We start from the raw sequence: 27,909 nt of genomic DNA on the forward strand, positions 1-27,909 counted from the left end.
GGCCATAAACTAAAGCACGAGGAGTTTCACCTCAACATGAGGAAGAACTTCTTTGCATCGAGGGTGCCGGAAACACTGGAACAGGCTGCCCAGGGAGGGTGTGGAGTCACCCTCTTTGGAGATTAAATTCCAAATCCACCTGGACATGTTCCTGTATCACTTGCTCCAGGTGACCATGCCTTGGCAGGGGGCTTGTACTGGGTGATCTCCACAGATCCCTTCCAACCCAAAAGATTCCATGATTCTGTGAGGCAGCTGCCAGAGAAAGGGGCACCTCCTGCACCCGGGGCTGTGGGGACAGATGGCCACAGCCACCCCTGCCCCAGCGCCCACCCTGGGGGAGGCAAGGGTGTGACTGGGGGAAAAGTGATGGAGGAAATGACAGAAATCCATGTTAAATAGGACAAAACTAGAGTGTGGTGTGCAGAGATCCTTAATGAGAGGCAGGAGGTGAAGCCAGGACATCCTCTGTGCTCGCAGGCTTTGTCAGGGACTGGCACAGCACAGCCAGCAAGGCAGGACTCTGACAGACATTTCACAGCAAGGAGGACAGGACAGTTTATGTCAAGCGCTCTGATGATAACATTTTGGACAGAACACTCAAAGCACTTGAGCTTTTTTAAAACACCATTAGGACTGTGACTGTGTGTCCTGGGTAACTTGCTGAGGCAGGTACCCAAACACTGAAAGGCTGAAAACCACACAGTCTCTCAGTCTGGAAAGCTTTCACTGTTGAACCTTGTATAATAACAACTAAAAGACCCTACAAACTTACAATGAAAAGGAAGCAAATCAGTGTTGACAACAGTATACAAAATCTGTATATATAAAATATATATATATATATATATAAAATATATATTTATATATATATAAAATAAAATACCTCTCCCAAGATGCAGCATGTGGAAATCGTGTCGCAGTAATGCTCACTGGGTAAGCTTTGCATGTGTGTTGTGCCTCTGCAAGTTTCTTAAAGAAATACCATCACAACATGATTCTGAGATGTTGGGGTTTTGTGTTTTGGTTTGTTTTTTTTTTTTTTTTTTGTATATTTTTGTATTTTGTTCCTTCATGATACAAAACAGATTTAAGGGCAATGCCAAAGGTTGGATAGTATCAAACGATGAATTTGTTTTTGGAGATGAACACACATCTCTGTTACATGAGTGCATGTGTAGAGGAGGAGGTTAGGTTTTAAGGTGTATCGTAAACTCCCTGATAAATTTGAATGTGCTGCACTAATTCTCTTGGTATTTCCAGCAACTGTAGTTTGCATTTACTGCATTGGATTTGGAATCCTAAGTTGGAAGCTGAGCTTCATGAGAAGGGTGAGTGAAATGTTGAACACTGTATGTTTTGAAAATTGTTTTGCAAATACAATTTTCAAACTCTCCGACACCGCTTGAAGCAAGGAAGAAAAAGGGCCTACTATTGACTGGATATGTAATTTTTGTGAAGGTGTATAATCCTTTACGTCCTCAGGAACTATTTATATTACATTCTCAAATGTGGAATTATCCCGCTGTAGGGTCACTGAGTTGCTGCTTTTGGATGTGCCTTTGCTGTTAATATGAGAGCCTTTAGCACAGGTGTGTCTGGAGACAGCAAAGGTCTGCAGTTTGTGGGCCTAGGAAAAAGGAGGGTGACTAGTAAGTTTAAAGTTTTATTGAGAAATAAGAAAAAATAATTTGACAGCTGGAGCACCACCTGGGATTCCGTTCTTTGAAGGGGGTTGTCTTGTGTGTTTTCAGTTGTTGGCATGGGAAACAAAGTAATTCACATTCTAAGAGAATAATTTTTTATCCCCAAAACCAGGACACATCCATCTGGATTAAAATGGAAAGTGTCTTTATTAGGGAATTCCTATTTTAAATTGCACTGTTGCTTCACCCTAAATCAGTGGTTCATTAACAAATCAAAGTTAACAATTTAAGCCAAGTAAAAAGTCAACAAATCTGAGCAATTGTGGAATCAAAGTCTGGTGTATTTCCCAGTTGTATAAATCAGTGTGATAGACTATCAGAGCACACTTAGTAATGGTGTTTCTTAGAGTAACTACTTTGGAAAACCAAAGAAGGGCAAAGCTAATTAACCCTACAACTAGGGCAAAAGTTAGGATATTAGAAAAAAGCAGAATGCCTGTTGTCTCCCTCTCAAGATCAAACTGAGGCCTCTGTAATTCAAGTATGATGTACAATATTGCTTGTAAATATTCTTTTTCAACTGTCAGGTAATTTTGGAAGATCAAATGTAACAGATCCCTTGGTGTTGAAGTCAGTCCATACCCCAGCCAGTGCTGAGCGTGCATTCCACCTCTGCTCAGCTGCGTCTGAAACATTGCACTGCTGTCAGCACCGTGGAGCGTCATCAATCCCCAGGCTAATTCAGATTCCCAGTTAACTGGGGCACAGGAACTGAATTAAGAATAAACCTCGCTGTTAAGCATTATTCACAGCAACACAGTTTATTTTTATAACTTATTCCAGTTTTAAAAGCATATAACTGCCAGCAACACACAGGTTGTCCTCTACAGCTCTTTGGTTTACAGCACCAGGGTTATCTGACATTCAGGTTTCTCTTCCCAAGTGCAGGCACAGTCCATTACAGTTGCATGCATCCCATATAGCAACTCAGCTCATGAGCTTTACCAGTGAGACTGGAAAATGGAAAAATAGCAGCAAACACTTAAGTGTTTTGTCCTGGACCAAATTTTAATGCTTAATCATCTCTTCAGCAAGATCCACTTTCAACCCAACAAATTTTGACAAACATCGCAAAACGTCAAGTAGTTGCAAGCAGGATAAAAAATCTTGCAGTGAGGGGCTGCTGAACTGAGTCAGAGCCAAACTCCGGCCCTGCGAGTCTGAGGACACAAGGCAGACGCTGAAGTAAGAGGAGGCTCATACACATGGTAAGAACTTAATTGCACACATTTTTAAGTAATCAAGTAATTTACACTGAAGGTTTCAGATGTGAATGGTGTTAGGTTCCAGAATAAGATAACTTACAGGGACTTAATTTTCAGAATGTTCTGGAAATCAGGCCCTTTTAAGGGTTCTGGTCTACACCCAAGAGAGGAAGCTTCCAAAATGAAGTCACAATAACATTGTGCACTTTTAAGTTTATACTTACTGACATCAATAGCCAAAACTACCCAAAACATTTTAACTGTGAATAGGGGTAGGACATTGAGAAGAGGCAGTGCATCAAGCTTCATGAAAACCAAGCTGTAGAAACATTGATGGGATTGAAATAATTCCTTTCATAGTTAGAAATATATAAAAATTCCAGCTACAATAATTTTTCATGACCAATAATTTAAAAGTGTTTTGGTCAGTTTTCTCCAAAGCTTCATCTAAACATTCTTTGCTTCAGGGCTAAATACAGGAACTTAAAGCCTGCACCAGTTTTCTGTGGAAAAAATATATTACAGAGCTAAAAAGTATTTATAGAAGTCAGTTGTAATTTTGACTCCCTTTCAAGCATCCAAACAAGTTAGTACAAGGCTAACCCAAAACAACAAACAAGCCAGCTGTGACATTTTAAGGCACAAATGAGTGTCATAGGATGAGAATATAACTATTCATTCCACTTTGAGAGGGAACTGGATTGCAGTAAGATAGGAAATGGATATAGAGCTGTCAAATAATGCAAAGAAGAAAGTTCTTCCTGTGAAAGGTGTGTCGTGTACCCAAGTACTTTATTGGATTCACTGAGCTACACAGTTCTTCTGGTGCTTTGATAAAACCCCACCTGCAAACAGCTGCCCTGTACCACCCACATCTTGAAACGTCATTTAGGGGTCGTTGCAGGTGGAGACACACAAGCACTACAGTTTCTGTACACCACAGCACAGGGTTTCTTTCTTCACAGAGGCTCTGCTCCTTTTCATGTCATTTTTGTAAGCGTATGTGTGTGAGTGAAAGAAAAATATTTCATATTAGAACAGGTCACATTTGCTCAGGGAAGATGCAAGGTGCTTGTTCTCAACCAGTCCTGCCTTAGCAAAGCACTCCAGGCATGTGTGGGCTGCAAGGACGTTCTAGGGTGTGCTGGAATGATCCACCCAGTTCCAGCATCAGGCCCATGTGGTTTGGGGAGTCCTCAAAGTATGGGGCTTAAATTTGTTTTCTTAAGTTTTAATTATCTTTTTGACTGTGATATCACAAATGATACTAAATGTTCACTGTTCAGGGAGGAGTTTTACAATATAAGTGTGTTAATTAAAAATTAAAATAGTAGCTTTTGGTGGAGTAGGTAATGGCTGCATTTGTTCAGCTTTTCTGCTTATTTGTCCAGTGCTTTTCCGTAGTTCTAAAAGTTAAGATATTCTCAGTAAAACAAAAAAACATATTATATTGCTGCAATGTTAAGTCCCTACTTAATTCATTTTGCCACTATTTGCTTTAAAAATGGCTTTAATGATAAATGAGAGGAAGCTCAAATACACTGGAGTGCTAGAAGATTTGTTGAGAACATGAGAATGTATTTTACATACATCTGTTTCATGCATAAAGTGCTTATTTGCTTTGTAGACTATGATCCAAATCCATGGAACAAATGCAGTTCCAGGAGTTTTGCACAGTCCCTGGGCTTGTGTGGTTTAAGGAACCAAAAGGGACAGAAGGGCAAAGGCCAGGAAGGTATAAACTGTCTCAGTTAGATGAGTTTGTATTCTGTTTGCTTACTAGAGAAAGTATGAAATAGCACAAATCCAGGAATAAACATGACCGTGAAGTGGAAATATTTTAATACTTTGCCCACTGTAGACAGCAGAAGCCTCTGACAGTGCCAAAGTCCTGTTAATTGTATCTGTGTGGCTCATATCGGCACATCCAGATAAAAAATGAATGCAACTGTCCCTGTTTAACACAGAATAAAACAGAAAGGATGGCCGGCCTGGAAATAATCAGATTCTGAATTAGAATACAACTGGCTTACTCTATGTTTTAATTTTTTCTTCTAGGGAAATGTGCATTCACGTTTACAACTTACTTGATAAAAATCAGATATTTTCTGGGCCTTGTTCCTAATCCCTGTATCCCTCCCTTCCCATTGTTTGGGCTGCATTCTCCATGCTTACCTCACATTACCTTTCCTTCTCTGTTTATTATGAGGAAAGTTTATGAAATGCAGCAAGGCATGCAACAGCCTTGGAAAGGGTTCAGCTTGATGGAAGATTTAGTGCTTGGGTCACCTGGAACAGATGGAAGCTCTCAGCTACTGACTACCCTTCTACATCTGGGAAAAATCTTGTTATGGAATGAGTTAACTACCGGAGGCAGCTGCTTTGCTGGGCTGAGATACCTGTCCCTACAGCCTTTTAATCTCTTAGCTACTTTACCAGGATTAAACCATAATCTTCAACTAGCATGGAAATCAGCAAGAGGCAGTGACAGAATGCAGGCAGTAGTCCCATTACCTCTGTGCTGTTCAGAGGAGGAGGGGGAATTGATAAACTGGGGCTTTTACCAGCTTTGGGTTAGGGTGCAGTAAACTGCAGCAGTCCAGCCCAAGGAGGAGCAAGAAATACATCCTCAGTCAAGCACAACTTGCATGCCAAGTACCATCCTTTTAGAAAAGCAGACTGGAATAGGTAGATTTGTCTTTTATCTGGGGACTTGAAGCTGAACATCCTCCCCTTTGTTTTAGGGGAGCATCTAAGTTTACCTTTAGTCATGTTAATACTGGTTGCTACAGCATTTCACAGAATCAAGTCCCATAAACCTTATTTATTAGACTACGTTATTCCCAGGCAGATCAGTTTCCGAAGTTTTTCACCAAGTACTTCATCACTGTTCGGGGATAGAATAATTTGTATAAAAAATGAAAATTAATGCTGGTTTAGGCACCTTAATTCTTCACCTTTACCCCCTGTAAAACATTTTCAAACACAACATTTACCTTGAGTTTCTTCTTTCAGAAGTTACAAATGTACAAAATGATAGCCTTATGAAGCGACCAAGTAGTTGCTTGTCTACACAGCAGATCAGTTCCTGAGCTAAAAATAAAAAATCAGGAGCAGTCCCTTACAGCATCTGATTAATTTCTCTTTTTTACTTATATAGGGAAATGTTTAAGTATTATGAAGGACAGGATAACATAAATGCCAGTTGAGGAACAGCAGGTGGTTTTTTAAGAGGCTCTAATATTTGTGGGTTTAAGTTCTTTTCTCATATTTGAAAGGATCCCAGCTATTAATATGAGTTCATCCCCGTTTCAGAAGACTCCTAGAAGCTTAAACAAGTGCACTGAAAAAGTTTGTGTTTGTAAACATTTATTCTTTTGAACTGAAAAAGGCTTGCATCAGCACACATTGTACAGACTTGCAAATTACACAAGTTGAAAAAAGTTTTGTTTCATTTATGTGCAATGAATCTTTAATGTCCAGTGAGCATCTGCAAATGATGAAAACTTAAACCATTAAAAAGGTTTCCAGCACTTATCAAACACAATTATCTTAGCGTGAAAAGGAAGAGAAAGAGACCCATACTGGTGGGAACACAATTAAAGTGCAAACATTTTGTCACTTGTATGAAGATACATAAAGTTTCTTCACACTTTTGCTAAAAAGAAATATTAAAATGTGATTCAGTGAACACGTAACCTATTCATATTCCCCTTTTAGTAATTATTAAACTTGCTGGATCAGAAGCAAATTCTTCAAGGGTACAAACTTGTAATTTCTTTTGACATTGTTTGAATGTATTGCAAAAGAAAATAACCACCTAAGGAGTTAGCTAGTAAAATGATATTCTTTAAAAAAAAATAGAAAAAGAAGTAAGAGAAAGAAAAAAAAGAAGAAAAAGGGAAAAAAAGAAAAAAAGGAAAAAAAAAGAAAAAACCCATAAGGGACAAAGAACAGGTTAACTTGAAGATCTTGGGTAGTTTGCTAGAAAATGAATACAATTCCTTGAGAATGGTTCTCTTTTCCCCTCCACCAATCCTCAGGTTCCTGCCTTGGAATGGACAGCTGTGTGCTGGCTGTGAAAAGGGATTATAAAATACAAATCTGCATATGGATTTTTATGAACATCTGCTGTACAATAGAACTTTGGATCTGATACAAGATTTCAAAAATATAAAACAAAACTACTATAAAAGTAGGGGGCATTTCAGCAGCATTCCTTACAGAAAGCTGCTTGTCGCAAAGATGATTCCTTGCTATTGTCTGGAATTAACTCTGTAAATTTTTTTCTTCATCTTGCTGGATTCACTGGGCTATTTATTCTTCAATGGCAAATGTCATGTGACAAAACATCCCAGGAGTCTCTATGAAGAGAACAGAAACCCCATGACATCAAACCAATCAAGGAGGGAGGACATGGCAGTAGTAAAGGCCGAGTGTCCAGCGGTGTAACTGCTACTGCGAGCTGGCCCTCTCCAGGACGTGGAAGTCGTAGTGCTTCTTGCTGGTTCTCAGGCGGAACTTGCTCACTGAGGTACTGCTCTGTCTCTTGAGCGCGCTCTGTGCGGCCGCCATGGTGGGGAAGGTGGCCAGAACCGTGTAGGTGGACGCCAAGTCCCCGGCCCGGGGTGGCTCTGTGCCCCCACTGCCGTCCCCAGCGCCGCAGAACCGCCGCTGCTGCGTCTGCAGGCACTGGGAATCCCTCAGCCACCGGATCTTGGCACCCACTTTCAACAGTTCCCCAAAGAGTTTCTCTGCTTCCATACGAGTTATGCCTTCTGGCAGTTCAGTAATTTCTAGAACTTTTCCCACAACTGAAAGGAAAAACAGTGAATCTAAATTGGTCATTGCACTTAATGATACAACACCCACAGTGGAAAATGACTTATTTCATACTTGTATTTCCAGTTGGCTGATACCAAATCTGCTTTGCCTTCCTCATATTCTGGAGAGCCTTTGGTCTCACAGTTAGCACTGCTTACAAATACAATTTGCTTATTTGTACAAGCGTGCAAATAAAAGCAGGAAATACAAAAAGGGTCCTCAGAACAAAGAGGGGAAAATAAGAAAATCATCAACAACTCATTTTACTGCAGGTTTGAGAACTCACTATAGCATCTCGCTGGCCTTGCCTGGTAACTCTTCACACATCACCATGCCAAAACAACTAGTCTGTCTTCTCTCCAAAAAAATCCTCTCCACTAAATCATTAGAAAAAATGGATTTATATGTAACTTTCTTTGAAGAGCTGACAGTAGATAACACTTGCAGCAAAAATTCCTTCCAGTAAAGGTATGAAGATAGATGCCATCAGATTTTATTTGAATGACATCTTTACCAATTCCAAGGCGCTGATCTGTAGATCTCCTAGTATGTCCCCCAAATCCATGTGTTAATATATATTAGAAAGGGAAAAACTTAAAAAAAAAAAGCAACTCTAAAAAGCACAAACTAATTTGTGGTTTATGTCAAATTTCACTTGTTATACCAGTAAAAGGAAGCAGGAGTGTGTATAATTAATATTTAACGTAACAATATCATAGAACTTAGGTCCAGTAAACTGACAAACTTGATCTTTCTTTTAGTACTCTGCAATCCTGAACTTCTCTGGTCTTCTCTCCAGCCTTCAAAGCTACACTTCTCCCATTTAACCTCCCTTTCCTCCTCTCTCCAGATCGTGTCTGCCTCTCCCTCCTTATGTTTCCAGTGTTTGCCATGTCTGTTCCTGTGCAATTACTCTTCACTCTGGCCCTTCTCACCTGTGCTTTTCTTGTACATTCCCAGCCCATCACCATAATTCATTTTTCTGGAGGACTGTGTCAGTCAGAAATTCCATACCTGGTTCTCCTGCACCGAGATCTGCTGAAGCAGCCTTCTTTGCTGTTTTTTTTCCCCTGTTCCCATGTCTGTTTCCAGGCTGACACTGGAAAGATTGACATAAAGGGTGTACTTAAATAACAATCCATCTTAAAATTTCTAGTCAGCTCAGTGAAAAGCAGTGCAGAGGAATGTCTGGAAAAATAACCTGCACTACCACGGGACAGAGAAGGTTTTCCCATCCAGTTTTAGTTATTGCATTTTATAATCCTACAGTCAGGCACATTCAATCCTTCACTACAGAAGAAAGAGAGGCAATGATGGGGGGGAAAAAAAAATCACCTTAAATCATCTTGGAAGAACATGCCCCTGCCCTAGTCATCACATCCTCTAGCTGGCATTGGGTAGAACTGAGCAAGGTAGAGGCAGACGGGGTCTGCGTGTCCCAAAAATTATATGGACGGGAAGACTTTTCAACTTTGCTAACACCAATATTTTGGGTTTGTTTTTCTTATAAGGAACAAACCCACTCTTTGTTCAGAAATTACTGCATGTATTTTGTATTTTTTTAGAAATGGTTACTTGAATAAAAGAAAATCCTTTTAGCAAAGGGTCCCCTTTAGATTTTTGGAATAAGCTATAGTGAATTGCTTAAAATAAAAAAATCCATTATCTACATTGTGCCTAAAAGCCAAAGTTCATATAAATGTTTCTCACTTTTTTTTAATACAACAAACAAGAACAATGGGGAGTATAGACACAGAATAAAACTTATTGCAAAGCAAGCACCTTCCACTCAATTACTCTGCAAGTGCAGTAACACATTCCCCTATTCAAGATGGTTGTAATGGTAGTCTTGAATTGTTTTTTTTTTTCATTGTTGCCATGAGATTGTTCTCTTTTAATACCTGTTGGCTTGTTACTTGTCCACGTAACAAAGATGGATTGTACTGCAGGGGTTGGCCAAGCAATGGGTATCTGGCATCTCCTTAAAGAGAAAGGTAATTAGAAGGGTTTTTCTGTTACAGGAAATCTTCCTCCAAGTCCCTCTCACACTGAGTATGTTACACAGAAGAGAAAGCAGAATTGCTGTGCACAAAGCTGAGTGTCTGGCTGGGCTAACTCAGAGCTGCCCTGATTCCATCAGTGTCAGTCAGCCACATCCTGATCCCAAGGTGAAAAGGTACAAGCTTTTTGGTATTTAGGGATTACACTCAAAGTTTTTCTTCACTGCAGTCTTAGATAAGTCCTTCTGTTTCAAAATGAGCTTAATAAGTCTAAAGCTCCTCTCAGCATGCTAATTTAGTCATTTTCATGGTTATAGCCCTGATTAGAGCCAGGTCTCTCTTCACACTCCTATATGTTACAAGGATCCACAAAGACAATGCACTAGACAATGCACTTTCAGTGATCACAGCAGATTGAGGGAGCTAAGAGGTGTGCTTCAAACAGGCCACCTGGAATTTTTACATCATCAGAATACAAAGCAATGACAAAGACTGTGCAACAGGTAAGACAAAGACAAGAAAATAAGGTTCTCTTTATCAATAAGAGAGACATACAGAATTTTCTGTAAGTTTTGATTTAAAGTAAATCTTTCTGTAAAACGGACTTGTTAATTTTGAGTTTGGTAATTTTACCAGGATGCTTTTACTCACTGACAAAGAGGGTTTATATAATTTTTTTTAAACATTATCTACTATCCCATCTCAGTGAAAACTCCCCATTTTCTGTCTTTCTGTTGACATGGCAGCAGAGGATTGAAATTCTTCTACAAGGAATTTTTTGTGTCTTTGGCTGGGTCCTATCTGAAATACTAACTGAGGTACAGTCCTGGCTAGAGGCTCTATCCCATCATGCTTGTTGTTCTACAGAGGAATGAAGAGTACATGCTTAGGCAGTGGTTTGATTCAGTGCATTATCAACTAATGATTTATGGTTAAGACTTGAAGCTAAATTCTAGCAAACATTTTATTAATATTTTCAATGCTGAAATGGGAAACTTAACACTATGAGAAAGTCAATGTGTTATGGAAACTCACACTAATGAGATGAAAAGCCTTTGAAGATATGGGGGACAGTATCAGTACAGAGTGATAAGGTGAAATTTTAAATGATGCTTGACTAAATAATTTTGGTGATTCTGCTTCAATAGCAATACTCCTAAAGTGAGCCATGCTCATCAGAAAATCCTCATACAGCTTCTATTATAAAACATTCACATAGAAACCACACACACATTTTAGTTAACTAAAAACATACCTTGTCCAGGGACAAAAGGTCTAGAAAACTGGGACACAATAGAAAGAGGTGTCAGTGTGGGACGGATGTTCTTCATGTTTGACAGCTGGGCTGGTGCTGGTGATTGGGCCGGTGAGGTGACAGGGCTGCCCAGTTGAGGACTATGCTGCAACTGGAATAAATGACATGTTAGGGTTTGAACAGGCTGAACAGCACCCACAGCCTTCAAAGACTTAAATGAAGTTAAAATAGCTCTATTAAGTATCATCAGAGCAAGATTTTTATTCCCCAGAAAGAACTTTTGAAAAAATACAGAATTTATGCATATTTTAAGTCATCCTGGAGAAGCAAACCAGCGGCTCCTACCTGTGCAGCACCGTCTAAAGTGCTGAGTTCCGTGGCCTTGTGCCCGCGGGGGTGATCACAGTAGTACTTGCCGGGTTTCCTCTGCGGAGGTGACGGGTTCCGCGGCGCGGCACTGCCGGGCACGTTGAGCTGCATCATTACCACTCCCCCGGCGGGCGGTGGCGCTGCGGCTGCAACACAAGGAGCCACAGGGCACAGTCAACACTCCCGGCACGGTTCGCTTAGCACAACACACAGGAAAAGGGGAAGTAACACAAGGATTGTGCTAAACAAGTTTTGCTAAAGAAGCTGCTGATTCTAGAAAACTGGAGCAGTATCTTCTGTACAATTACATTGCCACTATCAGCTACATCTGCAGTAGTTAACTTGGAGAGGGCTTCCCAGAACAAGAGATAGTGGAACCACTGAAACTCATTGCTGAGGATATTTCTGAAAGAAATCACTATTTCTTAGTAGGTGACAGTATTCAGCATTCACTGCAGCTTCTGTCAGAGCCATGTGTTGCAGAATGTGATATTAAGCGAAAATATTTAAAAACAGAAGTTTCCTAGTTAGTTTTACATGATGTACAGCAATGCACTCAAAATGTTTTCTCTGATAGGATGACATATATCAGAAAGGCCTGGGATCAACCTTTAGTCTAGGCACGCTTACCCTCACTTACAAGTTCTCTCTAGGAATGCTTTTCTGGGCAGATACTGCAAACTGAACCCAACACCCTGTCCCACTTGGGTACTGCAGTAGCCACAGAAACACCAGAGGCAGGGGAGAACACCTGAACATCCAGGACTGTTCCACAAGGTTTCATGCCAGGAGCTGTGAGGAGAGGCTGCCCAAGAGACAAACCATCTCCCCTCTCTGCCCCAGGTAATTTATATAATGTCCTTTTTATTTGTAAATGGTTGTTTGCAATTTCTTTCTCTGCTCTACCCACTGTTTACAGCATTTCTCAGAAACCACAATTAAAACACAGGGTTTAAACATTATTTAATCATCCATCTTTAAAGCAGCATTCTGCAATTTTCTCAATTTATTGCCACATCAGAGCATCAGTGAGGAGCAGTTAGATACAGATTATAAAATGCATTCATCTGGTGTTTTTCATAATGGACTATTGTTGTCACTACCCCTGGGCTCCACAAAAAGAGACTTCTTCAAAAATTAAACCAAACAATGCAGAATAAGGAACGCACAACATTAAAACTACGTTAGCTTTTGTAAATTGTATTTGGAAGTATTTATGATATGGGTAACTGAATTACTAATGTTTTCACATCTATACTTTCTTTTTAATGGCAAGAAGTTTTACCCATGTGTTACAGATTGCAACTGAAGCATCAGATATCTGGCCAGCTTTAGCAGAGTATATAAGTTAAGGAGTCCCTGCAAGAGCCACCTTGTGAATATTTCTGTTTTATTGCACAGCAGAATAAAATACAAGTCTGTTTATGACTGCTACATAATCAGAATAATATACAACACAACAGTTTTCCACTGGTAAAGCCATAAACTTATCTAGTCCCTATGTGTAAACCTGGGACACCTATACACCTATATACCCACTACATTTAACACACAAAAATGGGTTTCATTTTACTATTCTATGCATATATTTATATGCATTATAAATTACAATCATTTACATCTTACCAGTTTATATACAGTATTTCATTCTGCAACACTCTAGCATACTCTTTTTGACTTAGCTCTGTTCTGTGAGAACACCCAACAATAAACATATTTGTCTTTTGAAACATTTACAGCACCATCTCTACAAGAGTGTCAATCTGAAATGCAATTTAAACTGCAAAAGAAAACTTTATACATTCAGAAAACTTTGTTTTTTCTTTTGCTTCTAGTACCCCAGCATTTCAGTAAATGAAAATAAATGGAGTTATTTTCCTAAACAAGCATCCTGACAAAATGAAGTGTCACACAGTGCGTAAGTCAGTTTGCAGACACTTTATGACCTGACATATCCCGTGAGAGGGGACATGCAGAAATCCTTCAAAGCCTCCCCAGATTTACAGTCTGGTCCCCTGTAACACATCTCTGCTACTTGTCTGTGCACCTACCTGCTCATTGGCCCTACCTCAGAGGCCTTGATTCAGCATCTCAGTGCCTTTACTTATTGAAAAGCGCAGGTTTTGATTTGTTCTCTCAGAATTTGCTCCCCCTCCTCATAGTGGGCTTCCTCCTTCCTGAAATTTCCTTAAACCACAGTTTACAGGTCTGAACCAGGCCATGAAAACTGCACAAAACCAGCACTTTCAGCATAGATTGAGAAGGCAGAAAAACAAACTAGTGCGAGGCCCACTTTATACATTCTGAAATTACAATCTTCCAGAATTAAAGACAAATTTGAAGCAAAACGGAAACAAAACCAAACCTGCCCACAAACTGCTAATCCAGCTATCTTGCCACTTAACTGCACGCTATCTATTTACTAATAAACAGGTTCTAAAAATGCCTTAGAGATAAATGTTTGTAAGAACACCACATCTGTAGCAGAATGTAGGTCATTGATCTAGGGTTGTTTAATCTAGTGCTTGCTTGCAAAATACTGAGATAGCAGAGTTTGAGATAATCCCTTTTTTACCAACCAAGCCTCTAATGTATCAAATTCCCTACTGGTAAAATAAAGACAGTGCCACTGTGGTCACAGGATTGTTCCGTAATCTCTTGTTTGGAGGCTAACTCTAGTGCTCTTATTTTCCTGACCAGTCCATCAATTTTATGGTTAGACCTTCAGAGTTTTAAGTGTTTGGATATTAACATTTATAAAGGTTTCATGGATTGACAAGCTCTATGTCAACACTGCTTTCAAACACATTGAGGCTTCTATTTACACACCTTTTAAAAATTACCCAAGTATTTTGTAGATCAAAACATTCTGAACCTAAGTGTTTCTGCTGAGTAACATTTACCTGCTGAAGGTGGCCTCCAGGCCACCCCCATGCAGCCATTGTTTCACTTAAGTTCCACATTATCATTTTAAAAGATACAATAATAGCAATTCAGATGAAGAATTTAAAAATCAGAGATGGCACTCAAGTTGCAGTTGTTCTAGCAGTTAGCCATGAAACCAATCTGAAAATTTACAGTAAGTTCTAGACAGAATGGCTTAGATGAAAATCCCAATAAAATATACCTTTTTTTGGCTGCATGATGGAAAGACCAGTGGGTGAACTTTTACATGATGAGGGTGGAGACACTATGCTGTAGTGCACAATGGAAGCAGCCTGCTGTGGCTTTGACTTGGATGAAGGTGGCAATAATGTAGGAGGTGATGGCTTCTGACTTGAATGGTTGCTATAAACTATGAAAGTAAAAGCAGTAAATAAGGCTGCCATAAAAACAAAACCACCTCACACAGCTTTGAAGTACTTTCGACTTTCCAGCAGGTCACAAAGCTACCCCAGAACGCTGAGTTTCCAAACTCCCCTCAAGACCTCTTAAGAAAATCACTGCTCCTACTCTATTAACTGATATCTAGACCGCTTCTTGAGTAGAAGAGCCAAGTAGGCTCCTTCAAGTATGTACCTCACTCCTTCTGTCAAATAGAAACCCAAATTTCAAAATTTTCAGACCTATCTGGTTATTCAGGAAAGGATGGAAGTGATTCTGCTGCCAATGGCCAACGTATGGTTCCCATGTCTGTCTCAACTCACCAGTAGACATGCAAGGCATTATGATGTATGTTATTGGATTTTAAGAAAGTAACTTGAGATATTTCAAAGATAAAAAAATTTGACATTTCAAATTAAACTGCTTCAGGGTTAAAAATGGAAAAGAAATTCAAAAATGGAACAAGAGAGGAAATAGAATACAGCAGTTAATTCTAAATCAAACCCTTAATAGCAAATATCCAATCACCCAGCATAATAATTGGTAGACATTTTTTAAGCTTATCAATAGACACTTTATTCCAACCTGCACACTGCTGTCCTTGAAGCTGCTGAGAGTTGCATGGCGATGATGTTCTAGGAAACTGTATCTGCTCTGATCCAGGAGGCTGCAGATATCCTACGGATGAACTGTAATAACAAAAAAAGAACATGACTAACAGGCATTTATGCTACACTCATTTAATCACGACTTCTGCGTTTGCTGTCTACATGTACTGCAAATCACTGAGCTTTTGTTAATTTAAAATCAGTAATATTCCCACCTACCCCTGAATTCACTCATTCTTCAGAAGACTGAAGTTTCACACCTCTTCCTTAGCAAAAACACATGCCCTGCCTACACTGAGAAGCTGTACTAATTCACCTCTTTTGATATACTATTTTTGTGTCCATAGCTCTGTATCAGCATAAAGATATGCAGAATAATAATAATAAAAAGACAATTTGTTGTCTTGCTCACTTAAGCAGGATTGGGTCTCAGCTAAGTGAATACCCACAGCCCCTGCCATGAGATTTGGGATGCAGACCCTCAGCTGTGGGCTGGTCCTGGGCAGCTGGTTCAGCACACCAAAGCATACAGCTCTGCTCCAGGGTCCACTGACACAGCCCAGAGAGGAGAGGGCTTTTCCAGCGGGGGGTGGGAGAAGGAACATGACTCCAGGGGATGAACAGCCATTCAGTTGTTTGCAAACTGTAGGAAAAGGATGACTTTAGAAGTTTATTTATGCCAGGTAGTTTTTCAGGGTAATCGGGGGAAAAACAGGTAACACACATAGATTCTATTATACCACTAATGCTCAGCCAGAACATCAGGTTGGTGGACCATAATCAGAACAGTGCTTATAGAATCCTGTACTAACAGATAAACATTCTGAGAAAAAATCAATTCCTTCAAATTGTGGGGAAAAAAAGTAGGTTTAATCCTCTTGGACCTACTATTTTTACCTATGTTGTCAAAACTTTGTTCCATCCTTTGTCCCATAGTTCACTTATATAATTTTAAGATTCCCTTCCATTAAAGCAGACAAAATCAAGTGAAAACTAACACAGATGCTCTCACACAGCTTCTGATCTGCCTACTGATTCTAGTTTTCAGCAGTGACCTGTAGGTTTGACACTTTCAGCTCCTGCAGAACAGCATTCTGCTTTCCTTGTTCAAGTGTTGCAACATAACTATTCTGATGAAAGCAAGATGCTGTCATTAGTTGCTAGTTTGATCTGAATTCATAATAAATGAGAGGGACATTCTAAATTACACAAAAGATCAAGCAATCAAACTTAATTCAAAAGAAGTCTGGGATTATGCCTACCTGTGACTTCAATGAATCTCAAATATAATAACTACAGAAAAGGATTAAAAAACCTTCAGATACAAAGAACAAGAATTCAGATTTAAGCAAGTGAAGCCATGTGGCGATGACAAATACTGCTGAAGTCTCTGCACTCTCAAAAGGATGAACAAGCTTCATACTGTTGCGGCTTGTTTAAAAGCTTCCAGGTATTTTTAAATGCTGCTCATTTCTAAGTTCAAAAAACTAGGGAAAGAAAAATTTGTAGCAAGCATTAATCCTAATGAATTCTCCTAGGTACTTGCCTATCTGTTCTCAAATAGACTTTGGGCTTTGGGGACACAGATGTATATTCAGGGAGGGCTGTACATGCAGACCAAATTGCTGCTACCAAGGTAGGTGAAAAAAAAAGAAAAGAAAAAAGCTTATTTATCAAACAAAAACCAAGTTTCTATACTTGTTTCATAGCCAGCTTGGTGCCAGCAGGCCTCATCTACAACACAAAGCAAGCTAAGCTTTTTCCATACAAAGTTCCAAAAAAGAAGTCACTCTTTTTCTGGAATTCCAATTATTTTTCCTCTACACATTATTAATGTAATATCTTTGACAAAACCAGTGAATATAGATAGTCATCTTAAATATTACTGCAGAAAGACTGAGCTGCTGAACACACTGGTGTTTCATGGGTAAGAAAAGGAATGCAGAAAATTTAAGAGATGGAACTGCGCTAAAGTATTGCTGGAAGTGCTATGGAGACAACGTTTTCCAGTCCAACAAGTATGTCACAGTTAAAGCAGTATGGGTTGTTTCACTTAATTGCATACGAGCAAAAATAAAGAGAGTGCCTGTAAGTCTGCCTTTGAAACAATAGCTTTAATATCTGCATTACTAAAAGCAGATCCTGTCAGTTCTTACAAAGCCACTAAGCCCAGCTGCTAAGAAATCAAGTATCACTTAAACTCACCTTAGATTATTCTGTTGACCTGATGGAATGACACTGTAGTAGACTGGCATTCCTGTGGTGGGCAGTCCTTGACTGGACTGACTGGGAATTATGACAGGCTGCTGATATGTCTGCTGGGGCACTGCTTGGGAACCTTGAGGCACCGAAACCTGCAATGGGCAACACAGTAAGAGCTTCTGCAGACAATGTTTCTTTCTGACTCTTGACCATCACCCAGTTGATACAGGACTTTAAAAAAAAAACAGCAGGAACTGAAAGATCCCTTGGAGTTCTCAAAATCCAGAAGAATAGTGGTAACAGTAGTTAAAATAACAATATTAAAAAAATTATTTAAATCTTCTTCCCCCAAAATGGAGATGTTGGCTCCAAGGGACTCCATGAATCAACAAGATATTTTCTCTACAAGAGAAAGTGGGGTGGTGGGAAGGAAATGTTCTGAGCTTTTCTTCCCCACCCTCTGAATTGGGGAAGGAAACCTTATGAACTTTTCTTCCCCACCCTCTGAAACGCAACTGACCCAGCACTTGGCTTTCAACAGGACTAGAACTTGTGCACTTGTGACAGACTTTCTTCTCACTTCAGTTGTGGGTTTGTATTGTTTAACTTCTACCCCCAAAGTCACTTTGACACCTGCTTGCAGCTTTCTACCATTTCTACCACAAAGCAATGGACTTAAAGAAAACCCCAACACTCAAACCCACAGAAGAGTCATTGGAAAGTTTTGAATACATTACCCACCTGATAAGATGGCACTGAGGGATATGGAACAATCACACCTTGAATTTGATTCCCAATGTTGTTGTGTTGGCCACTGACTAGATTTTGATTCTGAGACTGCTGAACTCCAACTAAACCCTGGTAGTTTTGCTGCTGGTTGGGCAAAATCTGGTAACCTGAAATTATACATTTAAATCTTACTTTGAAATAATGAACACATTTTAAGCACAGTTGCCTATGTGAAAATACATATGTAGCATTTTCCAATGGCTTGTTTAATCTGGCAACTTCACAACAGTTGAACTTATCATGCATATAAAAAGAAGCCAACATTAAAATTAATAGATTTATTCATCTAGATTCAGCATGAAATAATATCCATACTGTTTGCAAGGCTGCTCTCACATGCACTATTCACTTACACTCTGGGTTACATGCATTAACACCTTGATTTGACAGGTGAAAGCTGAAAGCACTTGAACAAAGCATGCTAGACAGGATCAAACCCAATTCATTGTCTGGTATTGTGAACAAGGCCATTCCAGGTACTTTAGTTTGTAAATTCTACATATGCAAAATTCAGCTTGTACCTGAGGTGCCCCAGGGGTCAGAGCATCATGACTGCAATTCAAAACTAAATCGGACTTCAGGAAAATTTGCATAAGGCATGTGTGCAAATCTTCCAAAGGGGCCATTTCTACTGAAATCTGTAATGCTAAAACCAACTGGGGACTGAGAAAAATCTTCCAAGTTCAAGTCACGTTGGTACATAGTGGAAGACATTTTATAGTCAAAATTATCTTAAGGATACAAAGAAAGATTTTCATGTTCACTCCTCTATAGTGTGTCTAAAACAATTTGTTATTGCTTAAACTGGTATTCTCTCCTATCTTTCAAAAATTGCCTAAAAAACCCCATACCACCCCAAAACCCCAACCAAACCATCCCAAGCATGAGTGCCAAACAGGAAATCTGTGCATTTATAAAGTCCAACCTAAACCCCCCTTTTCCTCTTTTTTCAAAAAGCATATAGCAGGTAACTGCTACCATGATCCAAACACATGCAGAACACAAGTTCTTTTTGTCATGTTCTATCATACAAGTGTGCACTACTTACCACGTCAGCAAAACCCCATCACAGTCAGTGTTTCTGAGACAAAGCCAGTTATCCCTCCAGAATAACAAAACTGGGCTTGTCAAGATGCACTGACGGCAAGAAGAGTCTGTGTTTGAGTTGGACACATTCACAGCCCACTGACCTTGACATTCCCCATGCTCCCTACCTTGGCATGGAACTATAATAGAGCAAATTTAGCTGCAAAACTCACTTGGGTTTTCTTTAAACTCTGCTAAAAAAAGGCTTGGTCTATTCTGAAAGTAATTCAGTTAACATAAAACACCTTTTTGTGAGCAGCACCCACCGATGTTCATTGATTTCATCCATGCGGGGTACAATGAACATTGTGCACTAACAGCCTCAGCAGGCTCTCTATAGAAATTGCAACAATGAACACTAAAAGAAGACTGTTAATATAATCAAATATTGCTTCAGAAAATTAAAGGGAAGAAGGTTCAGTTTGTTAAAACCAAGACAGCTATTCATTAGAAACACACAACACTATAAATATTTTCAGAGGACTAGACAAAACTTCAGAACAATACACGGTTGAAGTAGGATTAGTACTTAGAATTTTTAATAACTTAAGTTTGAACTGTGCACAAAATGCCCTTCATATCTGTAATAAACAAGATGCTTCAACATACTTTGTTGCAAAATGATCTATGGCCCCTAAAAAGCAGCAGAATGAGAAGTTGTGGTGTTGACAGACCCAATCAGTGCACCTGCAGTCTGAACCCCTCATGTCCCAGAAATTGTAATGGACCTGTGAGTAGTTCTGCAGCCTTTTCTGGCACTTCCAAAGACAGACACAATCAATTCTGCAAGCAGAGGGAACTGGAACAATACAAATCGGCTGCCACGAAGGTTCCCCAGAGCGTTCCAAAGAATGCTCTATTTTTAGCTGCAATTTCACCTCTGCATAGAGTGGGCTGACAGAAATGCAACACTCAGCACAAACCCCACACGTGCCACAGCAGATTGTCCCATTACACAGAAATACTCTGAAACTGGAGGTAAAAAAAGGAGCAGGTTTCTTAATATTTCCATAATTCAAAAGAAATCGCAGTTAATATAAGAAAGTTAACTTACAGAATATAGAAATACATTTTCTGAATAATGCATTAGGAGTGAGAAACAGTGTTCATTCAAGAACAGAAAAGCAAGTACAACCACTTGGTTAACAAGCAGGGAGTTGATGAGCTTGGTTATAACTATTAAACTACAGCTACTGTTATAACTGGAGTAGTTTTATTCCCTGCTGTGAAGCAGAAGGCAGTTGATGTTCCTACAGGAACTGTAGTTCAGATAAGATTTTTAAACAACCTGTAGTTAGGCCTCATGGTAACGGGGCTCACATTATCATGGCAATCAGAAATGCCTTTTTCTTAAGTAGAATTTTCTCCTCCCAACATCTTTTGGGCAATGAAAGCATTTTTATTAAAAGTGAACCCCCCCAAGTATTTCACCTGAAACCCCTTTAAAAAGGAAGCCAGGAAGCAGCTGAAAAAGAGACCGGTTCACTGTGAGAAATGTAAACCTCTCAGACAGTGTTACGGCCCCGAATCCAACAGCTCATCAATAGTCAGGCCACTCCTCAACATTAGACCAGAAGTGGCTCCAGTTGCCATGCTCTCAGCAGCTGTCATCTTTTATCTGAATTTGTGTTTGCAAAGTTATTTCGTAGTTAGTAACCACTTTCTGAAATGAATAAACCCCATGGCTTTTATATAATGCAAGATTTGTAACTCTCATTTTTGCCCAGGCACTTTGCTGTATGAGCCAAGTAACGTGGTGCCTTTGGCTCAGAACCACACATCGCTAATAAGCATCAACCACTTCAGGTGTAGCTTTGTGTCAAATTAATACAAATATCAGTGGTTTAAAGTAAATTAAAAGAGAGAGAATTTTCAAATACACCATCTTATGAGGTGTTTCCAGAACAGATAACATGACATGGAACCATCTATTTCTAAAATGCTGATTCAAATTTGCCTATAAAGCATTAAATGAGCCAGCAAAGGCCACAGAGCAGTTGGGAGATTTTCAGTTAAACACTAATTATGCAGTTTCTGGTAAGATCCTTCATTCTCCATTAGTGCTGGTAAACACCAAGTAACCAAACACTGAATAGAATTATTGGCTGGACTATCCCCATACTACATAAACATGATCCCTTGATGTCAGAGTGCAGGTACAAAACACATGACCAAAGCAGTAAAGCAGCTGTCTGCACAGCTTGCTTATTTTATTTCTTTCAGGACAGAGAGGGAGTTTATCTGCTGACACTTTTCACCCGCAGGCAGTGAAATTCAATTAAAATATAAAGAACTAAAAACATACAAGAAAGGAACTTACCTAATAGCAACCCGTTCATCCCTTTGCATCTTATCACCCATGCTTTCCAATTCAGACTGGTTTGTTTGGGTACAAATGTACAGTGAGCTCTCTGAGTTAGGGAGTTTGTGTGCTATTCACACAGGGTGTCCCTGCAGTGGGAAGTAATCCCCCTTGAGCCTCAGACTTTTTGCTATTAAGTAGTCTAGGTATTAAAAATTCTGAGGAAGGAAAGCAGGTTGTGTAATACAGTTGGGTAACACATCTCTAACACCAGTGGATAACACAAGTTGCAAAACCAAGAAATTGCTTCTCCTTTGAAAAAAATCTTTGTGAACTGCACCCTGAATAACCCCAACAAGTGTTGCTACTATTGGAGCACTTCCTAGAAGAAGTGCAGAAGAGGAGCTATCCCTCTGACATTCTACTTCATAGGACATAAATAAATCCAGTTAATATTTGTAAAAGCTAATCTTTCATCCTGTTTCTGTAGAGCAACACATATTTGGGGCAGGGGGAGGAATTAAAAAAGACCTTCCTGAAGGAAACTCAGAAGGATGTTACGTATTCAACTAAGAGCTGGTATAAAAGCCTGGTCTTTAAGGATCTCTGCCTCCAAACATCACTAGTTACTTCTGAAAGTTTTGACCATGAGTCAAGACATTACTGAGAAGTAAATTTGTTTCAGGAATACAAATCTTATTGAAAAAGTCGTAACAATATTTAGACAGATTGTCAGAATAATGGTAGCTACAGTTAAAATTTGTAAGGGAAAAAAGACAACAAGAAAGGAAGGAGATGGAAATGAAGCTTGCTAACATTCACAGAAAGGTAACTCAGACAGTTGAAAAGTCTTTACTAAAATAGGTAACCACGTAAGTCTCATTACATATTCCATCCAATACCCTGATATCTTTAATCATAGGACAGAAAGACAGAGTAAAACAGTATCACCAATATCTTCTGCACAGCACTCTTTTCATGCCACAGCATCTAAGATTAGTGTCTTCAGCTTAGAACTTTCAGTTCAGGTACATCTCTGCAATGTTACATCATTTAAAGGTACTAATTCATCTTACTTTGCAAGTTACTCAAGTTAGTAGTTACTAAGTTACAATTTTTTAAAAATTACTAACTTCTAAATTTTAAAAATCCTGTAATTAAAGTTACAGCATGAGCCACTCAAAGGAATGGCTCAAATGCCAAGTTTCATGCACAAGTGACTCAAATTTTTCCACCTTAAGTTAGTTACGCTTTGTATTCTACATCTGAACTTCTATTTGATTTGAAATTTTACAGCAAAGTAAGTTTAAAAGGAAAAAGCAGGAGAAAAACCACATGAAGTGTTCTAATGAAATGCTGGAAGAGTTGAACAAACCTGTCTGCTGGCCAGGCTGTGGCAGGGCCTGGTTCTGCTGCGTGCTGTAATGGACAGAAACAGGGCGGTACTGTTGGCTGGAGTGCGGGTACTGGTTGGGGGTACAGTAACAAGGTGGCATCTGAAAAGGAACAATCAGAGGTTTACTACCTGCATGCAGCTCTAGAGAAGGCAGACATCTAAATGCAAAATGCATAAAACAAAGATCCAAAACTTATTAAAAGGTGCAATGGATGTTAAATAGTTCAGCGATTCAAAAGTCACTTATACTACATAAATACCCTCTTTAACAGCCACTTTCTCTACTTTCCTTGTAAAAGGAACACTCCAATTTCCACCAAGAGGCATTTGAGAGACAAGAAAACTATGCAGAACATGAGTTTTACCAGCTGCAAGTAAATAGGAAAACCTGTGTGACTGTTGCTCCTCAAGTAAACGGAAGTCATTCATTACAAAACACCCCAGAAAAACCCCAACCCCTGAACAAAAGCACAGAGCTGCAGTTCTGCAGGGAGCCCCAGACCACATGAAAAGGTCCCGAGTAGAAGAGCAGGGTCAGTTTTTCACTGCAGCTTTCGGGAGGCTGGAAGGAGCCGTGGTACCTGTGGCACGGGCTGCTGCACGTATCCCTGCTGCGGGAGCACGGGCTGCGCCACGGGGTGGCCGGGGCCCGAGTAGGCCGGGGCAGGCGCGGGCTGTGCCGAGGGCGCTGCGGCGGGGGCGGCAGTGAGGATGTAGCCGGGCTGCTGCGGCGCCTGCAGCACCACGCTGGGCTGGAACAGCGCCGGGGCAGGCTCGGCGCCTTCGGCCGGGGGCTGCCGCGCCAGGCTCAGGTGGCTGAACTGCGATCCCAGGCTGTCTTGCTGCAGTCGTGGGAAAAACAGGAAAAAATACATTTGCAAATGCACATTCAAGGAAAAAGAAATAAAATAGCCAAATACCTCAGTAAGTTTCAGACAGCATGTCTCACATTACTGTGCATTAGCAACGGCAGCCAAAGAACAACGGCAAAGAAGATGGAACAGTAGCAAATTATCTTCAGGGCTGACAGCAGGAGAGAACATCCCATGTTCAGACTTCACTATTTTCACTGCAAATATTTTGCCTTTTGGATTACATCTGCCTTTATCTACTTATAGTGAGAACCCATTTGTCAAAAAGAAAGTTCAGAATTTGTGTCACTAACATTTTCTGACTGGACTCCAAAACTTGAGTGAAAACATCTAACCCCAGTTAAAATAGCAGGATGCATTAGTACTGCTGAAGTAAATTTTTGGTTTTGAGAGCTTAACGTAATAAGGTTCCAATCCTGAGTTACAAGGTACATTCCTCTAACTTAGCTATTATTCTACATGCAAAGATTAATTATCTTTTCATCTGAAACCAAGTAACAACAGAGAAAAATGTGTTCCAGTGATTACCCTCTATCTGTGTTTTATTAACATCTGAAAGGATGCCACTGATTGCACTGAGCACTGCAGGAGTCCTGTGGAATCTGAAACTTCTGTTACTGTAACCCCAAGCTCCTTCTCTTTACAAGCAATTCAGCATCAAATTAGCAACATCCTGAAAATTAGAAGTGATCACTAACTAGTATTGCTTTTTTTTTTCTTTTTTTGCTAAACAGGAAGATTTGGTTCATATTTCAAAAGTGGACTCTCCAAACATGCAGGAACATTAAAATTATTTCAAGACCACTTGATTTTCTCTTAGATCATCCTGAAGATAGAAATTAATCAAGAAAAAGTACGTGCAAGCTCCATCTTTTGCTGATTAGCTACATTCACATTTTATGATGTATTTTTTTAGTTTCCAAGCTAAAGATATTAATTACTGCCGGAAATATGAATTTGCACCTAAAACTTTATTTAGAATAAATACCTTTAGTATGTATTTAGTACATCTTTAAAAACCTTATTTCCATTAGATAATAATCTCACTTTGGTATTTCATTCCTTAATGGTGCCTATTAAATGCAACTATAATGCTTTTCTACTTTGGATTTTACATTCTGCTTTTCCAAATCCTGAGTTTAGGGAGGAGATTCTGCATGTGAGTTTATCTTAGCTCTAAATGTGTCTGAAGGATAAACCCAAGCCATACCACACTGATTTCTGTTACATTACTAGCGTAAGTAAATTCTGATCTGGTCAGTTTGTCCTGCAGTGACATGTATGGTACAAGCAGGATTAAACCCTGGAACATGGCATTCCCAATAAATGGAGAAAGCACACTCTCCTGATGCCAACTACAGAGGTGTTACACTTGGATTGCAATCCAAGACCGTCAATCCTTTTCATTATGTTACATAAGCTACCATCAGCAGGAATACATTTTTGAAACTGCCAGGGCACTTAGTATTTGAACCCATTTCCTGAATGTGAAATGCTTTGAAATTACTACAAACCTGGAAGGAGTTTCCTTCTCTGCTTTAGCGCCTTCTCAAACTCTCAACTTCAGAAATGACATCCCTATTGACTTCAGCTAAAACTGTATTTATTATAAGACATTTCTGATTAATGTTGAAAATTAGCTATTGAACACTGTGGTGAGTTAACCTGGGCTGGCTCCTAAGTGCCCACCAAGCCACTCCATCCCTCCTCTAATCCTTAGCAATACAGGGGGAAAAAATATGATGAAAGGCTTATGGGTCAAGAAAAGGTCAGGAAGATCATTCACCAATTACCATTACAGGCAAAACAGATGCAACTTGGGGAAGATTAAATTTATTTATACCAATTAATAACAGAGTAGGATAGTGAGAAATAAAAACAAAACTAAAACCAGCTTCCCTCAACCCCACTGCTTCTTCCCAGACTCAACTTCACTCCCAAATCTTCTACCTCCTCCTCCAAGTATCACAAGGGATGGAGAATGGGGCTTGTGATTGGTTCCCGGTCATGTCTCTGCTGCTTCTTCCTCCTCACTCTTCTGCTCCAGCGTGTGGTCCCACCCATGGGATACCTTCACAAACCTCTTCAGTGTGGGTTCTTCCCACAGGCTGAAGTCCTTCAGGAGTGGAGTGCCCTAGTGTGAGTCCTACCAGAAAACCTGCTCCTGAAGGGCTCCTCTCCATGAGCTACAGCTCCTGCCAGGAGCCCACTCCTAAAGGCTCCAGCTTCCTTCAGAGCACCTGTGCCTGCTCCACTGTGGGATGCTCCAAGGGCTGCAGGGTGGATATCTACTCCACCATGGTCCTTCATGGGCTTCAAGGGGAGAATCTGCTTCACAAGAGTCTCCTCCCCAGGCTGCAGGCTCTGCTCCAGCTCCTGGAGCTCCTCCTTGCTTTCCTCCCTCTGGCCTCGATTTCTGCAGTTGTTTCTCCCTCCTGTCCCTCACACCCTTTTCCAAGCACACTCAGAGGTGCCACCAGTGTGAAGGACTGACTCAGCTTGGGCTATGCAGTGTCAGCCCTGGAGCTGCCTGAAGTCATCTCCATCCAATGTGGGGGCAGCTCCCAGTCTCTTCTGCCAGGAGCCATCCCTGCAGCTCCCTGTTCCAAAACCTTGCCACATAAACTCAACACAAACACACACTCAGCAGAGTATCAGAGCAGACTTTGACCTGGACTCTAGTTCAGATTCTCCCTTGGAAAACAATTCCCTTTTTCTAAGTTTCAGTTTCACTTTGTGTGGCTCTTTTTTTTTCCTGGTTTTTGATAGACTAAGATATTTCATTTCCAGCTTCTACTTATTAAACAATGGATACTAGAGAAATGGGAGTGTTGAAAGTTCTAGCAAAGAGGCTACAAAAAGGTAATCTCAGAAAATCAGAACAGCTGATCCCTCAGAATGTATTAAGGTTCAGCAAAAGAGCGAGCAGACAAGGAAACAATACGAAACAATGGAAAGAGGTTAATCCAGAGACACAAAAAGATACTGACTGGCTAACAAAACAGCACTGAAAAATTTCCCTTACAAAGGGAAATAATGTATCTCTAAATATAAAGATATATAGATACAGCCAATCTATTCCTTCTGAACTTAAAATGTTCCTGTCTTGGGCACTCAGGTGATGTGTCACTGTGATTGAGAGCCAGCCACTACCCTGGTATCACACAGCACTTAAAACAGCCAAGCAAAGGTCAGCAGCCACCAGACATGAGCCTATGCAGGGAGCAGAGAAGAGAAGGTGTAATACCACAGAGTATTGCTGTGCAGAGGAGGCTGGCAGGAGCGGGGGTGGGTACGACACTGCAGAGTACTGGACAGGCTGGGAGGAAGGCTGCAGAGCCCGCAGAGGCTGCAGAAATAACAGGGTTATGAACAAGGTTAACACCAGAGTAAGAGAAGTGAAAACAAGTCTTTTGTAACAGAAACAAGCAACTCCAGAAGAGCAACTCACTCCACTCAGAAACAGAATGGATACTTCTTTTTTCCTAAGCTTAAGACTGCATAGAATGAAAACAGAAGTAACACTGAGTAATCTCAGTCTCCCAAAAGACTTTGCTTTATTTGTAATACACTATATTAGCTATGTCACCAAATTGCTTCTATTTAACATTTAGTGTTTCCTTTAGAGAGACTAAAAACTCCTCATGCATCTTAAACACAAGCTCTTTCAAAGCATCTAAAGGCAGAATGAATTTACTACTAACCATAGATTCAAACATACTACTTTCATTTATTCAACAGTACTAAAATATTTTCTCTAGATAGCTATCATTGCTCATAATATTTCAGGCAGGTTTAATTCCAGCATCCATTGAGAAGGTAATCAGAGAATTAGTACAGAACTCATGAAGAAAACTGCAAATATTACATACACACTTCTGTGAACTAGGAAGAGTACAAATGAGACCTTTTTCAAAACAGACCAGCTCTACTGTGGTATACCCAGCTATCTGAACAGGTTTAAACAGGGA

The 27,909-nt window shown here is 40.0% G+C and overlaps 1 protein-coding gene and 1 long non-coding RNA gene across 16 annotated transcripts in view; one reads left to right on the forward strand and one right to left on the reverse strand.

Annotated features, from left to right (window-relative positions):
- The first annotated feature begins 36 nt into the window (after window positions 1-36).
- On the forward strand, window positions 37-2,451 carry LOC121670742. The gene is made up of 2 exons (XR_006018238.1): window positions 37-1,331; window positions 2,234-2,451. It is a non-coding gene; the product is annotated as an uncharacterized LOC121670742 (long non-coding RNA).
- A 3,812-nt stretch (window positions 2,452-6,263) lies between these two features.
- R3HDM1 (R3H domain containing 1) overlaps window positions 6,264-27,909 on the reverse strand; it is a 79,654-nt gene continuing 58,008 nt past the window's right edge. For 10 of the 15 annotated variants that reach the window (XM_042041349.1, XM_042041345.1, XM_042041341.1 and 7 more), the window contains 12 exons: window positions 27,186-27,287; window positions 23,648-23,908; window positions 23,046-23,166; window positions 18,235-18,389; window positions 17,497-17,645; window positions 15,269-15,372; window positions 14,487-14,654; window positions 11,336-11,505; window positions 10,991-11,141; window positions 9,637-9,716; window positions 8,750-8,834; window positions 6,264-7,725 (listed from right to left, as the gene is read on the reverse strand). In XM_042041349.1, coding sequence (XP_041897283.1) covers window positions 7,367-7,725; window positions 8,750-8,834; window positions 9,637-9,716; window positions 10,991-11,141; window positions 11,336-11,505; window positions 14,487-14,654; window positions 15,269-15,372; window positions 17,497-17,645; window positions 18,235-18,389; window positions 23,046-23,166; window positions 23,648-23,908; window positions 27,186-27,287 — 1,905 coding nt within the window. In that variant the 3' untranslated portion in view covers window positions 6,264-7,366. The remainder of the gene's footprint in view (window positions 7,726-8,749; window positions 8,835-9,636; window positions 9,717-10,990; window positions 11,142-11,335; window positions 11,506-14,486; window positions 14,655-15,268; window positions 15,373-17,496; window positions 17,646-18,234; window positions 18,390-23,045; window positions 23,167-23,647; window positions 23,909-27,185; window positions 27,288-27,909) is intronic. The other 5 variants (XM_042041344.1, XM_042041352.1, XM_042041340.1 and 2 more) reach the window with 4 other exon arrangements.

This window comes from Corvus kubaryi, unplaced genomic scaffold (genome assembly GCF_017639235.1).
Source record: "Corvus kubaryi isolate FWS band 111438036 unplaced genomic scaffold, C.kubaryi_AGA036_p1.0 37396, whole genome shotgun sequence".
Taxonomy (NCBI): domain Eukaryota; kingdom Metazoa; phylum Chordata; class Aves; order Passeriformes; family Corvidae; genus Corvus; species Corvus kubaryi.